The sequence below is a fragment of the Sycon ciliatum genome, chromosome 2 (assembly GCF_964019385.1).
Source record: "Sycon ciliatum chromosome 2, ocSycCili1.1, whole genome shotgun sequence".
Classification (NCBI taxonomy): domain Eukaryota; kingdom Metazoa; phylum Porifera; class Calcarea; order Leucosolenida; family Sycettidae; genus Sycon; species Sycon ciliatum.
The window spans coordinates 8,896,046-8,911,272 of record NC_088644.1 but is presented as its reverse complement, the minus strand read 5'-3'; the positions used below and the strand labels follow the sequence as shown (position 1 = coordinate 8,911,272).

General features: G+C 46.0%; 2 protein-coding genes across 2 annotated transcripts in view; both read left to right on the top strand.

Annotated features, from left to right (window-relative positions):
- The window catches only part of LOC135808540 (uncharacterized), a 249,824-nt gene that overhangs the window by 94,919 nt on the left and 139,678 nt on the right, over positions 1-15,227 (top strand). The window lies entirely within an intron of this gene.
- The window catches only part of LOC135808539 (uncharacterized), a 29,561-nt gene that overhangs the window by 6,469 nt on the left and 7,865 nt on the right, over positions 1-15,227 (top strand). The window contains exons 4-7 of the mRNA XM_065321742.1: positions 7,261-7,548; positions 8,668-9,309; positions 10,838-11,137; positions 11,837-12,094. Of these exons, the coding sequence (XP_065177814.1) occupies positions 7,261-7,548; positions 8,668-9,309; positions 10,838-11,115 (1,208 nt within the window). The 3' untranslated portion in view covers positions 11,116-11,137; positions 11,837-12,094. The remainder of the gene's footprint in view (positions 1-7,260; positions 7,549-8,667; positions 9,310-10,837; positions 11,138-11,836; positions 12,095-15,227) is intronic.

The following is a 15,227-nucleotide window of genomic DNA, read 5'->3' as shown; positions in this document are numbered from 1 at the left end:
AACAGGTGGCTCCTCGGCCGGCAATCGTGGGCAGATGTGGTCACTGTGCCGTTTCCACAATCTGCTATTGGGTAGGCGCACAGTAAATGTGGTTGGGCCTTGACACTCTTCAAGAACTCCATCCATCCATTTAGGTGAGCCAGCAAAGTTGACACAGGATACAGGGACGCCACAGCAGAACGACGACGAGTGAGCCGGGCGGCGGTCTACGGCTGCTTGCTGTCGGCTGAAAACCTTCTTAGAAGAGTCCGGAAATGTGAGGTCAAGACGGGACCGAGGCTTATGATCCATCATGAGTTTAAATGGAGATTGACCAGTAGTTGATTGTGGCGTAAAGCGATACTGAAACAGGAACCAATACAGACGGGATTCCAAATCAAAACCACCAACAGACTTCTTCAGCGCATTCTTGACGGTTTGTACAACATGCTCAGCTAGACCGTTGCTTGCTGGGTGGTACGGAGATGAGCGGGTATGCTTGATACCATTAGCAGAACAGAATCGTTGAAATTCTTCGCTGGTAAATACTGAGCCATTGTCGGAAACAATTTGAAGTGGCAGTCCGTGCGCTGCAAATGTCTGACGGAGCTTGGCAATAGTGGAAGCCGAGGTTGCAGATGATACCGGGTGGACTTCAATAAAAAAATAACGGAACTGGTTCGGATGTGATGTGCAGAGCTATGGGAATGGGTGTGTCCACCCGAATTCTTTTCACAGATGAAGCTGCAGGAAGCCTCAGCCCTTCTTCAGACTTCAATAAACTTACTGAAACTGTCAACGATAACCAGGAGCATCTTCCCCTCAACTGGACTTGCGTAATCGACATGCAGACGCACCCATGGTTTACCTGGCCATTTCCAGGGATGTAGCGGCTGAAGGGCTGGTGACTTCTGAATGGATTGGCACGGTTGGCAGCTCTTGACCTTGAGCTCTATCTCGTCGTCAATAGATGGCCACCAGATGTAGCTGCGGGCGTGGGCTTTCATCCGGGTTATGCCCGAGTGACCTTCATGTAATTCTTCCAGGAGCGTCTCACGGCCTCTTGGGGGAATAATAACACGTGAGCCCAGCAAAAGACAGCCACTTATCACTTAAAGCTCATTACGGCGACGGGAATATGCTTGATAATCCACGGGGGTGTTGTCCGGCCAAACTTCTTGGACGTACTTGAGAACAAGTGACAGCACCGGATCTTTGCTTGTCCATTGAGCAATGGTGGTGGATGTGACCGGAGTGTTCTCTAGGACAGACATCGACAGAACGAATTCGGCCGGTGTTGGGACTTCTGGTACCGATGAGGGTGATGGTAGCCAACTGAGTACATCAGCATTACCATTGTTGCTGCCCGACTTGAACTGAAGCTGGTAGTCATAGCTTGCTAGTAGTAGGGCCCAGCATTGGATGCAACCACTGGCCATCGGCGGAATCGGACGATCTTCCTGAAATAGACCAAGTAGAGGCTTGTGGTCAGTCTGCAGCACAAACAAGCAGCCAAATAAATACTTATGAAAGCGTTTGACGGCGAACACCATAGCCAGGCCTTCTTTCTCGATCTGTGCATATTTCTGTTCCGCTGATGGCAATGTCCTCGATGCAAACACGACTGGATGCTCGTCTCCATCCGCAGTGATGTGTGAGAGAACGGCACCAATACCATACGGTGACGCATCACAACTGACGACAATTGGCAGCTTCGGGTCGCAATGCACACGGCATGGTGCTTCTAGTAGCATAGCTTTGCTTTCCTCAAAAGCAGACTGTTCACAGTCAGACTAACGCCACTGCTTCTTGGAAAGCAATTCGTACAGGGGTTTGAACACAGTACTTAAGTTCCGTACAAACTTGTGATAGTAGTTGATCAAGCCCAAATAGCTTCTGAGCTGCGATACGTTAGTTGGTGCCTTGGCGTCCAGCACATCTTGCATTTTCTCAGCTGTCGGCGTTATTCCGGTTGAATCAATGATGTGGCCGAGGAAAGTGACAGATGAACGGCCAAACACACATTTGTCCCGGTTCAAGCGCAGACCAGCCGATTCAAGACGCTCCAATACCATTTTGACATGGAGGTCGTGTTCCTCTAGTGTTGGAACACGACCTCTAACCTATAACCTCTCGTCACAAGCACCTTGGCGTTACACTTGATAGCAAATTGGACTGGTCCCACCATTTCCGGAATCTGGAAAAGCGGGCAAGCTCAGTCGTCGGTATTCTTTATGGCCATCTCCCCCACATTTCACCAGAATGCCGAAAGACCTTTTATCATACATACATTTTGCCTATTTTCTTGTATTGCTGTGTGGTGTGGTGTGGCGCTGGTAATGGCCTCTTTGCAAAGCTGGAGATTGTGCATCGACGGATTCTCCGGGCAATACTTCGTTTGCCGCCCGAGACCAACATAGCCGTTCTCTATGAAAATTGCTGTACATTTCCTCTGAAACATTACATTGACCAATCCTCCTGCGTATACATTCACAAAATCAAACTTATCACTGCCCCTCAGCATGTGCAGCATTCACTAAACTGGTTCAATGAATCCTCAACAAACCGAAACTCGCTTCGTTTCCCGATTGCAAGAAACAATTCTATGAGCAAATCGCCTGTTTTCCTAGCATACCAATTATGGGATTCTCTTCCTCAGCAATTAAAGTCCAGCAACACCCTCAATGCGTTTTTAAGCTTGATAAATATACACGTACGTGGATCTTCATTTACTAATCATTGATTTCAATTCTCTTTGTGTATTACTTCAAGCTCCAAAGAAAATCACATATGCTACCTGTACAATTCATTTGGGTTTTGGATTGATTTACTTTTATTTCATTTTTATTTTCATTTAACTTGCCATATTTTGCGTGTGCATTTTTGCCTTCTTGTTCTTTTATTCCATGGCTGGTAGCCCTCATTCATAATATTGGTTGACACCATGTCATCCATGAATTGAGAATAATAATAATAATAATAATAATAATAATGAAGGTACGTGTTGGGTCGTAAGTATCCACGCAAACACACATCCAGTCAAAATAAGGCACTTGTCAAAGTATCCGAACGTTTTCGGTCCCTTCTCATCAAGGATTATACAGGGAATGGCTCAAGTTGGAAAGACTAAAACTTATATAGCGTAAAGATATGAGATAACAACACTCGTGACAAGGTGGAAAATTATCAAGTTCAGCACGACACAAAACTCGAAGGAAATAATAATAGTGACAAGAACATAGTGAGCAAATTAAGTTACATTGTTAACACCTCGACGAGGAGTAACACCAAACAATTGTAGCGACAACACATTTTCTTTCTGTACGCAAAGTTCAGGATCTAACTTACGGATATACAAAGCTTCTAACACAGCCAGATGCAACGCACATCTACCACGTGACAATATTGAGAACACATTATCACTGTACAACTCACGACAATTGATCAATAGAAATCCGCAATGGAGGAGACGTAGCTGAAAGGATACTGGGCATCGCGCACACAACGGCTAGTGTCAGAAAACGTGGAAGGCCGCGGAAAAGCAAAGAGACGGATAGTGGTGATGCCGCGAAGAGGCGAGATGACGGGACATTGGAGGAGACAACACCCAACGGAGCTAAGAATCGCACTTCGTCCATCAAGCAACATCTGTCAGCCGGTACCAATTGTCGTGAGTTGTACAGGGATAATGTGTTCTCAATATTGTCACGTGGTAGATGTGCGTTGCATCTGGCTGTGTTAGAAGCTTTGTATATCCGTAAGTTAGATCCTGAACTTTGCGTACAGAAAGAAAATGTGTTGTCGCTACAATTGTTTGGTGTTACTCCTCGTCGAGGTGTTAACAATGTAACTTAATTTGCTCACTATGTTCTTGTCACTATTATTATTTCCTTCGAGTTTTGTGTCGTGCTGAACTTGATAATTTTCCTTCTTGTCACGAGTGTTGTTATCTCATATCTTTACGCTATATTATAAGTTTTAGTCTTTCCAACTTGAGCCATTCCCTGTATAATCCTTGATGAGAAGGGACCGAAAACGTTCGGATACTTTGACAAGTGCCTTATTTTGACTGGATGTGTGTTTGCGTGGATACTTACGACCCAACACGTACCTTCGTTATTAAAGTATTATCAGCCTCCGACTTCTTGTAAAATAATAATAATAATAATAATAATTTGGAAAGGATTGGGAGAACTTCATATTCAAAGGATCAGTCGGGGAAGTGAACTGCCTCAGCTCAGCCCATAGCTCAGTGGTTAGAGCATTGCTCATGACAAGCAGGGTCCCAGGTTCGAGTCCTGGTGGGTCTGGCGTTTTTTTCTCTTTTCAGGCAGTTCACTTCCCCGACTGATCCTTTGAATAATAATAATAATAATAATAATAATATTGACTGGTTTGAGGGAAAGAGACAAACGGGAAAAGTCTGAAGAAAAAATTGACTGTCACCACCAGGACTCGAACCAGGGACCCTCGCTTGTAGCCAGCGATGCTCTAACCACTGAGCTATGGTGTAGTCGTCATCCCAGCAGAGGCCGTTCAACATTTTCTTCAGACTTCGTAACTCACACTTCCTGTGAATCCACACAGGCGGGTGGGACGCAGCCCTCACTGTAACCCACACACTTCACGTACAAACTAGCACGCGGGGAGCCCCAAGTCATAAAATATTGACTGGTTTGAGGGAAAGAGACAAACGGGAAAAGTCTGAATAAAAAATTGACTGTCACCACCAGGACTCGAACCAGGGACCCTCGCTTGTAGCCAGCGATGCTCTAACCACTGAGCTATGGTGTAGTCGTCATCCCAGCAGAGGCCGTTCAACATTTTCTTCAGACTTCGTAACTCACACTTCCTGTGAATCCACACAGGCGGGTGGGACGCAGCCCTCACTGTAACCCACACACTTCACGTACAAACTGGCACGCGGGGAGCCCCAAGTCATAAAATATTGACTGGTTTGAGGGAAAGAGACAAACGGGAAAAGTCTGAAGAAAAAATTGACTGTCACCACCAGGACTCGAACCAGGGACCCTTGCTTGTAGCCAGCGATGCTCTAACCACTGAGCTATGGTGTAGTCGTCATCCCAGCAGAAGCCGTTCAACATTTTCTTCAGACTTCGTAACTCACACTTCCTGTGAATCCACACAGGCGGGTGGGACGCAGCCCTCACTGTAACCCACACACTTCACGTACAAACTAGCACGCGTGGAGCCCCAAGTCATAAAATATTGACTGGTTTGAGGGAAAGAGACAAACGGGAAAAGTCTGGAGAAAAAATTGACTGTCACCACCAGGACTCGAACCAGGGACCCTCGCTTGTAGCCAGCGATGCTCTAACCACTGAGCTATGGTGTAGTCGTCATCCCAGCAGAAGCCGTTCAACATTTTCTTCAGACTTCGTAACTCACACTTCCTGTGAATCCACACAGGCGGGTGGGACGCAGCCCTCACTGTAACCCACACACTTCACGTACAAACTAGCACGCGGGGAGCCCCAAGTCATAAAATATTGACTGGTTTGAGGGAAAGAGACAAACGGGAAAAGTCTGAATAAAAAATTGACTGTCACCACCAGGACTCGAACCAGGGACCCTCGCTTGTAGCCAGCGATGCTCTAACCACTGAGCTATGGTGTAGTCGTCATCCCAGCAGAGGCCGTTCAACATTTTCTTCAGACTTCGTAACTCACACTTCCTGTGAATCCACACAGGCGGGTGGGACGCAGCCCTCACTGTAACCCACACACTTCACGTACAAACTAGCACGCGGGGAGCCCCAAGTCATAAAATATTGACTGGTTTGAGGGAAAGAGACAAACGGGAAAAGTCTGAAGAAAAAATTGACTGTCACCACCAGGACTCGAACCAGGGACCCTCGCTTGTAGCCAGCGATGCTCTAACCACTGAGCTATGGTGTAGTCGTCATCCCAGCAGAGGCCGTTCAACATTTTCTTCAGACTTCGTAACTCACACTTCCTGTGAATAATAATAATAATAATAATAATAATAATAATATAATAGCTCGTCGATTATTTAATAATAATAATAATAATCTAGTAGGGCGCATTCACCCAGTTTCGGTGGAAGTGCGTGAGTTCGCTTGGGATTAAAGTAGGAAGGGAGCGTCTCAGCTTCCTCTGACCAAGACCATTCGACTCAGCACCCCGAAGACTACAACTGGTGAAAATTTGATTTTAGCCTTAACTTTCCCTTTAAATACACATAAGGCCAAACTAAAGAAGGTGTGTGGTTCGACTAACATGGACATTTTTTTTACGGGCGGGCGGGCGGATTTTTTTTTTTTAATATATTTTTTAGTACATGTAAATACACTGTATACGCGTATCGAGTAGACTCTACTACCAGCACAAGGCAGCAGTCGTACCACTCACTGCACTGCACTGCAGTACAACTACAAGTCAAGTCCAAAAGGAGCCGCCTGCGTCCGCAGACTCACGCCGCACAGCACGTAGACGTGGACGTGTTCAGTCCACGTACGTCAGTCACACGACAGCCCGCCGAAAAAAAGTTACGGTCGGGCTGAAATTGTACGGTCGGTCGGGTGAGTCGAACCACACACCTTCTTTAGTTTGGCCTAATTATCTTTTTTTCTTTTCAGGAGCTTACCTTTTGGAGTTCACATCGTTTACATGATCTCTCATGCTGTCTTGCACCTTGGCTTTATTGGCCATAGATAAGCCATCCCAGAAAACATTCTACAGGAGCTACTAATGCAGAGTGTTTTTCATGCTCGATCTCGGCGATCTACCTTGTCACGCCAATAACATCCTTCTTGACACTGGCTACAGTCACAAGAGGCTCAGTAAGGTAAATGAGCAGGACAACATCGTCGAGATCAAGGACAAAGAGAAAACAAGACACTCACTGAATACAGCAAAGAAGAAACGAAGACAAGTACAGGATTCCTATATGTTGCCACTGACAACTGGTTCGGTGGAGAGGACGCTACTTTTGTTTGTCCCCAGTGGGATCATTGCTATGCGTAACGAAAAAACTGTGATCTTGAACAAGAATAAAGTGAGACTGTGAAAAACCTATAAAAACCTATGGGCCCAGATTCGGCGATGCACTATAGTTGTTTTCCTCTGGCGAGTATCATGAACATGGATGTGGCTGACGCTCAGACCTGTGGCGTTTCATTGAATGAAAGGAAAGTGTGCTGATGCACTGAAAGTGCGCTTGAAACGGTACTGTTACCTGATGAGCACCTCGTAACTTAGCCTTTGTGTGTGAACTATGTTGTTTGGTGTTTTCTGCTAGAATACCATTTTCTTCACTCCAAGGTAACAGGTGTGACATGCAACACTACCGACCCGAATACGATACGATTTGTACACCTAGGTAATGGCGGCAGTAGTACACCCCGACTGGTTCCTTTTTACGATGCTTCTGATCCAACCCAAACTGAGTACCAGCGTTTGATTTCAAATTCAAGCAGCTTCTCCATCTACCAGCTTCACATTATCAATTATGACGGAGTGCGAGCAGTCTACGCGTGTGGGCCAGTAACATCACTTGCCACTAGTTGGTATACCATTCTGCGCACTGGTAAGTAAAAATGCACGAACGCCGAAAATAATAATGATTTGAATTTAATAGAATGAAGTTGAAGACACCACTGCAGCTGTACTTATGGTTGATAAATATGGTGGTAAAGACACACCTGGCAATATGGCGGTAAACACACGCTGTGTGTGGACAGGCGTGTGTTTACCGCCATATTTCCAGGTGTGTCTTTACCACCATATTTATCAACCATTGAATTAAAAAAAATCGACACAATCATCCGGCATGCTGGTGATGAAATAGTTGCTCAGAGATTTTTTAGTATGTGAGTATGTGGTGAAAAGGGATCCCTTGAAACTAAAGCTTAAAACAGATATGGATGCCAGCCGCATTTGCCAGTGGTGTCTGGATGATTGGAGATGCAGGTTTGAAGGATACATAAAAATGTGCTTGGAGATAAAAATAGATAGATGAAGCAAGTAGAGTCTCCGTGCTAAGTGGGAGCTTTTTACACAGCAAAACAGTATGGCTTACACAGTACACACAGTATGGCTTACACAGTACACACAGTATGGCTTAACGTATAATGTTCACTAGTTTAGTCTTACGAGTGCTGAGACTAAATGGTGACAGTCCGTGAAAGCTGGACGCTCCTTTGTGATATGCGTTTATTGCTAACCGAACTCGTACGCTTCCGCAAAAATAATTAATTGAATGAGTGCGCCATAGTAGAAAGGCATTTTCAGACCAAATTTTCTGAAAACACTAATTCATTCATAGATGCTTGGACAAAGATGAAATTCTCAGAAGTCTTCTGGATGCTGAATTGAATAGTCTTGGTTCGAGGATGCTGCTAGACATTGTTTGGCCCATATTCCATCGAACATAATCCCATAGTGATGCGTACAACATACGAAACACATGACCAAGACAATGAGACCACGGACGAATCACTCATCGCTCTCGCTCCTAGACCAAACTAGCACTATGCATGCACGACACTCACTTGACAATGACTCGCAAATAAACGGAAGCAGGTTCTCACTCTCTGACGACGTGTCTCCAGCATACACCACATATCATATGCGTCGCACATCACACCATGCTCATGCATACACCACAAAAATTGTGCTCCCTGTACCCTGTATCCTTTTCTTGCAGAGCCAATTGTGGGCATGAACACTGTTGCTGGTGCTAACACTGGACTGGGTAATCAGCCGGGCATACCACATGTTTTCAATGAAGGATCACCCATCCCACCAGTTGTCTGTTTTCCTAATACTGGACAGCCAAGAAGGAACACGGTAACACTCAACATAACTTATGATGATGGTCGCACAGAAACATTCCGACCACCCCCCGTTGCCAGAGGAGTAGATTTCCCAATCCGCAGTGCCCGGAATTCATCTGGGGTCTATGTGTGCTACGCCGCGAATGAAGCAAACACTGTCCCTATTGCTATCACATTCAATGTAACCGTATATTTCCGACCTGACTTCTCTAACACTGAGCGTGAACGTTCTGTTGTTGAGGGTACCAGGCTGTTCTTGACAGTCTATGTGTCCAGCCGTCCCGACCTGACTGGGTTTGACTTCATCAGTGCCAGTGGTGTCAGGTCCTCGTTGCTGTCCCAATATCAAGCTGCAGCACCCACTAACAATCTAATGACTGAGCGCAAGGTGACAGCTCTGGATGTAGCATCAGCGGATTCAACTCATAATGGCGTGTACGTGTGTGAAGCAACCAATCAAATTTCCGGTGGTCCAGGTTCAAGCTCAGTCAATATCACTGTCCGCATTATCAGTAAGTTTAATACTTTACTCTAATATTCACTCTAACATGGAGTGTCGTTGTGCGTATTTGATATTCCTGTTTCTCTCAATCCAAGCAAAACAGTGCTTTGCTCTTGTTTTTCAGTAGGTAAAAATAATTAGTCGTGGGAACAAATGTCCTTGGTCATTTTTGAATATTCACTGGTTGAGGGAATGCAAAAGGGAAAAATTTGAAGAAAAAATGACTGTCAACACCAGGGCTCGAACCATGGCTCGAACCAGGGCTCGAACCAGGGCTCGAACCAGGGACACCGCTTGAGGCCAGCGATGCTCTCGCCACTGAATACATGTACTCACATTAATTTCATTCCCGTAGCTATGCAGAAGACGTTGCTTCAGTAACGTCTGGCGTTAGCCAGGGTCTACACAGCTTAAATTTGGTGTTTGTTTGTTCCATCTGTCTGGCGCTATCTCGTACCTGTCCCGTACCAGCAAGAGTACCGTACCATTAAGAGAATGAGTATGTACGTGAAGTGTATCGGGGGAATGCATGCAGGCCGATAGTGCAGTGCATCGAGCATTCAAGAGTATCGTAGTGTAGACACGATACTCGTCAAGCGAGCTAAGACAGAGATCTTTGTCATCAAATCTGTCGAACCAGGCCTCAGTCAAACAGGCAGTTTACGAGTGTCAAGGTAGCGCGCCGCGTGTCAAGCATCGCATCCTAAGACAAATCTGCATGCACTGCCGATAGTGCAGTGCATCGAGCATTCAAGAGTCGCGTAGTGTAGACACGATACTGGTTAAGCGAGCTAAGACAGAGATCCTTGTCGTCAAATCTGTCGAATCAGGACTCAGTCAAACTGGCTGTTTACAAGTGTCCAGATAGCGCTTCTCGCGATCCCGTACCTATCCCGTACCGTACCATCAAGGACAGCATATGCGCATCGGCACGCCTGGCGCCATCTGGTACCTGTCCCGTTCCGTACCATCAAAGACAGCTGGCAATAGGGCTTTCAAATGCATGATCATAACGTGAAGCAACTCGGAAGAATGAGTATGTATGCGAAGTGTATCGGGTAACGCATGTAGGGCGATTGTGCGGGTTCGAATACCAGGTTATGCCTTAAAAAATAGAAGAATTGAATAATTTATAACATCCCTATGCTTTTTTGCCTATGTCATCAAGATAGTAGACGGTATCATATCACCCTCGATCGAATCTGTCCAGTACCGGACCGTACCATCAAAGACGGCTGGCCACAAACATCTGGCCACAATATTCAAATATGGCTCTCAAATGCAAGATCATAACGTGAAGCAACTTGGAAGAATTAGTATGTATGCGTAGTGTACCGGGGGATACATACAGGGCAATAGTACGGGTTCGAATCCCAGGTTATGTCTTGAACAAAAAGGAGAAATGAATTTACAATGCTTTTTTTGCCTGTGTCATCAAGGCAAAGAAGCATAGCGTAGGGCCCTGAGCTTCCAAGCTCTCTCGTTATCATCACACTATGTGTGCTGGGTGCTCTGTTTTCTATGTGGTCTGTTTGCAGGCCCTCCCGGTGCAGCACGTAACATCACCCTTCTCTCCCACGCCTCCACCTTCATTGAACTGTCCTATGTGCAACCGGCTGATAATGGAAATTCCTATATCACCGGCTACAGAGTGATGTGTAGCACTGATTTTGGTGATGCCAGTCGTGAAGGACATGTTGTGGCAGCTAATGTGTCCGACCTCACTGCCAACATAACAAGTCTGTATGCTGGAGAGACCTACACATGCACAGTTGAAGCTAGAAATGAAGCCGGCTTTGGATCATCAGCCTCATAGAGTGTACATCTTCTACAGGGTGGTAAGTTTCTCCCGTGTTTTGTCTATTATATCTGTATGGGTTACTCAATTCTGGACTGCTAGCTGTTCCACCTTGTTAGGTCTTTCCTCAGCAGAGCTCACAGCTGTTCCACCTTGTTAGGTCTCTCCTCAGCAGAGTTCACAGCTGTTCCACCTTGTTAGGTCTCTCCTTAGCAGAGCTCACAGCTGTTCCACCTTGTTAGGTGTCTCCTCAGCAAAGTTCACAGAAGCTACCTGAGCCGATCACAATGATGCCGTCTAGTGAACAACAAAGCTTCACCAACATCAAGGTCACTGTATATGAGTGCAGGGTCTTTCAAAACTGTGACCATTTCTCTACTAGTATTGTGATAAACAGGGGCCATCTGGAGCTTGCTAGTAGCTAGGCACTTTAACCTTGACCAGTGCATACACGGAGGGGGGAATTTGTCATATAGTTTCATGGTGTGGCCTGAATAGTGGTGGTGATCATGAGTAACACTGGTTCAGAAGATTGGACAAAATCAGCTAAATTGGTCCAATCTTTTCGTTCCTCGATCTTACAAGATAATAGTCACAATTCACGCTACATCTGTGAAGTTTTCGGCTCTAGTATTTACCCTTGTTTCTCTGCACATCATAAAGATAGCAATGCCTTCCAAAGATCAATCACATGCCACTCATATGACTAGAGTTGATAACTCGTGTTTTCCCTGTACAGCACCATGTAAACCAGAAGTAATGCAAAACGCCGTGCCAGGCATCCTGTCTCTACAAGTGTTCTTCCCTTGTGATGGCGGCAATGCGGCCACTTGCACTATAATCATAGCTCCAGTCGGTTTTTCAAGTGCTGTATCATGTGCAACTGGACAGAGAATCACTGTGAATGACACCACTGCTGTCGCTGGTATCACCTACACCTATACAATCACTATAGATAACGGCCTGGCATTATCCACAATATCCAGCACAGCCACAAGTAAGTGGTATTTAAAGCTACCTTGTCCTCTTGGGAGTATTGTGTCTTGCTCCCTTCGTAGGAGCTGGATATTTTCCTGCAGGCTTGAATTGACAGTTGACTTACAATTCCCCAAATATCGCCGAAGTCGCTACCGTCTTTTCCTTCTCACGAACATGTTTGCTGCTGTAGTTGAATTTTAAAGGACACATGGAGCATCATTATATGGGCCACGATCAGCTAAAATATGTCTTAGGGATTTCATAAAAAAAGTTGAGAAATGACGGAATGAAAAAAAAAAGTTTTGTCGAGCGAGTTCTAGCCGCGCTTCATTCATGAACCGTGGGGATCCTTTTTTCAAAATTTGTTCAAACACTTGTTTGGTGGTGTAGTTCAAATAGTTGGCGAGCAACGACTGGCAATGTTCGTATCTAGTGACACTAGAGCAGCTCGCATGGCCAGATGATCGCTGTGCATGATGCAGGTTTGGTCAGGTGTCAGCAAGTCCGTGGTGGTGGATCTGAAGAGCGACGATGACAATTTTTTGAGATCTGAGTGATGTTGATGTCGACAGCGAAGTTGAAGCGCCCTGTCGTCCCCTGTAGCCAAGAGGCACAAGTTGTGGGCGAGTACATTAGGCGACGAACTGCCTTACGACGTTATGTGCCGCTCAGCTCTCATGAGTTGTCTGACGCAGTCTCGGAAGCTCAAGTGACGATCAAAAGTGTCACTGCCAGAATCGAAAGAGTATGCAAGTGCAATGCTGCCCAGAGCATCGTGGTGCTTTCCAGGAAGAACTTGGTCCATGACTTGGAACTGATGTCGTTGACATGCTCAAGTCTGTGTCATCATCTCTAGTTCCTTTGTATTGTACTCCTCCACAAAAGCCACTAAGTTTGTCTGTGTGTCAGACTGTGCAAAAACTGTCATTTTCTATTTCAGAGTGCATATTTTGAAATACGTGTTTGGGGCACTTTTACACTACTCTGGTGCCCTGTACCACCTTCAAGAGGTCAAGTAAGGTCCCTAGAACTGTTTTCTGGAGGAAAACAAAATTTGAAAAAGTTTACTCTAAGATACGCTTTAGCTGGTTGTGGCCCAAATGCCTTTTCGGTAAGCTACCAGCACCGAGACATCTCAGGACTGATCCCTGCATTCGCAGAAACTCGAAAGAAGTTGCTACAAAGTGTCATTTATTTATTTTTATTTTTATTTATTACAGCATCTCATAGCACAGTGAGAACACCGGCCAATACAAAGAGAGAGGGTGTTAGCCAACCACGGCAAGGAAGGGAGAAGGGGAGGAGAAGAAAAAGGAACCGGCATGGATAAGCAGTGATTGCAACAAAATGAGAAACACAAAATCAAAGTCAAGGCGCGACAAGGCTCTTAAAAAGGCGGAGGGAAGAAAGGTCCTTAGCTTCTTGGGGAAGTGCCAGCCACGCAGAGTACGCAATGAAAAAGGGAGAGTGAAGTAGAAAGGAGGACTTAGGTTTCGGAAGGGAAAGGGAGTTTCTCGTGCTACGGGAAGACAACCTGTTGAAACAGTGGAGGTGAGGTGGACACAGATTGAGTTTGAGAGAATGGATAAGGGTGACAAGATGTGAATTACGTCTCTTAGACAAAGGGGTAGTGTCAGCAAGGGCATAAAGGGTGGAAGATGGAAGCATGCGGGGTTTTCAGAGGAGGATTTTGAGAACTTTTTTGTGGTGAATTTCGAGCTTGGCAGCACGGGTTGTGGAAATTCCAGCCCAAGCAGTACTGCATAATCAAAAATGGGGCGTAGGTAAGCTGAGTATACAAGAGATTGGGAGATGGTAACAGTGAGAAGAGAGAATTCTAAAGATGAACTTGATCGTTTACATATGTAATCGATGTGGGGTTCCCATGAAAGACTAGAGTCAATGAAAATGCCAAGATGCTTATGGCTGGAGACTATGTCTATAGGCTGGGGGAAAGTGGGATGGAGGAGGGGCGGAACATCGGGCTGAGAAGGAAAGAGCATGATTTTAGTTTTAGACAGACTGGGCGATCACCGCCAAGACGACATCCAGGAGATGAACTTGATCGTTTACATATGTAATCGATGTGGGGTTCCCATGAAAGATTAGAGTCAATGAAAATGCCAAGATGCTTATGGCTGGAGACTATGTCTATAGGCTGGGGGAAAGTGGGATGGAGGAAGGGCGGAACATCGGGCTGAGAAGGAAAGAGCATGATTTTAGTTTTAGACAGATTGGGCGATAACCGCCAAGACGACATCCAGGAAATTACTCTTTGAATCCCGTTAGCTAGGTTACTCATCAGGCCAGTGATGTTAGGAGATGCCCGTAGGAGCGTTGTGCCGTCTGCGAACAGTGATGGGCCCGGGGCAGCTGCGGGCAGATCATTGACGTATAAAATATAAAGAAGGGGGCCGAGGATGGAACCCTGGGGAACTCCGGATAGTACTGTTGTGTCGGCCGAGGACGTCCCATGTACCGTGACGTACTGCGTTCGCCCAGTTAGGTAAGATGTCAGCCATAGCAGGGGATTGCCGTCTACAGTAAATTATCCACGAAGCTTGGCCAAAAGCCCCCGGTGCCAGACGGTATCGAAGGCCTTGGCAAGATCGAAAAAACAGATCCCGACTAGATCTCCAGCATCCCGATGTCGACACACTAATTGCACCAGGCGCGTCAGCTGGAGGGTGGTAGAATCGCCTCTGCGAAATCCGGACTGAGCTGAACTCAAACGTGACGAGACATGACAGTACAATTGGTCGTAGAAAACGCGCTCACAGAGTTTGGAAACACAGGACAGTAGAGATATCGGACGGTAGTTTGATGCTTCGTCGCGGGACCCTTTCTTGTAGATCGGTATAACATTAGCTGTTTTCCATGCAGAGGGAAAACGACCAGTGCGGAATGATAGGTTGAAAATCAGACATAAGGGGTATGCTATTGAGGGCGCAAGGGACTTTAATACCAGATTAGTGATGCCGTCTGGGCCCGGCGCCTTGTCAGACGGGAGCTTTCGAATGTAACGTCGGATGGCAGCAGTCGTAGTGAAGACAGATGTGAGGCGGTCAACCTCACCCGACTCTTCAGCAATGGGGGGAATGGGTAGAGAAGCGTCATCAGGCACGGCCACTGAGGCGAACTGAGAGTTCAAT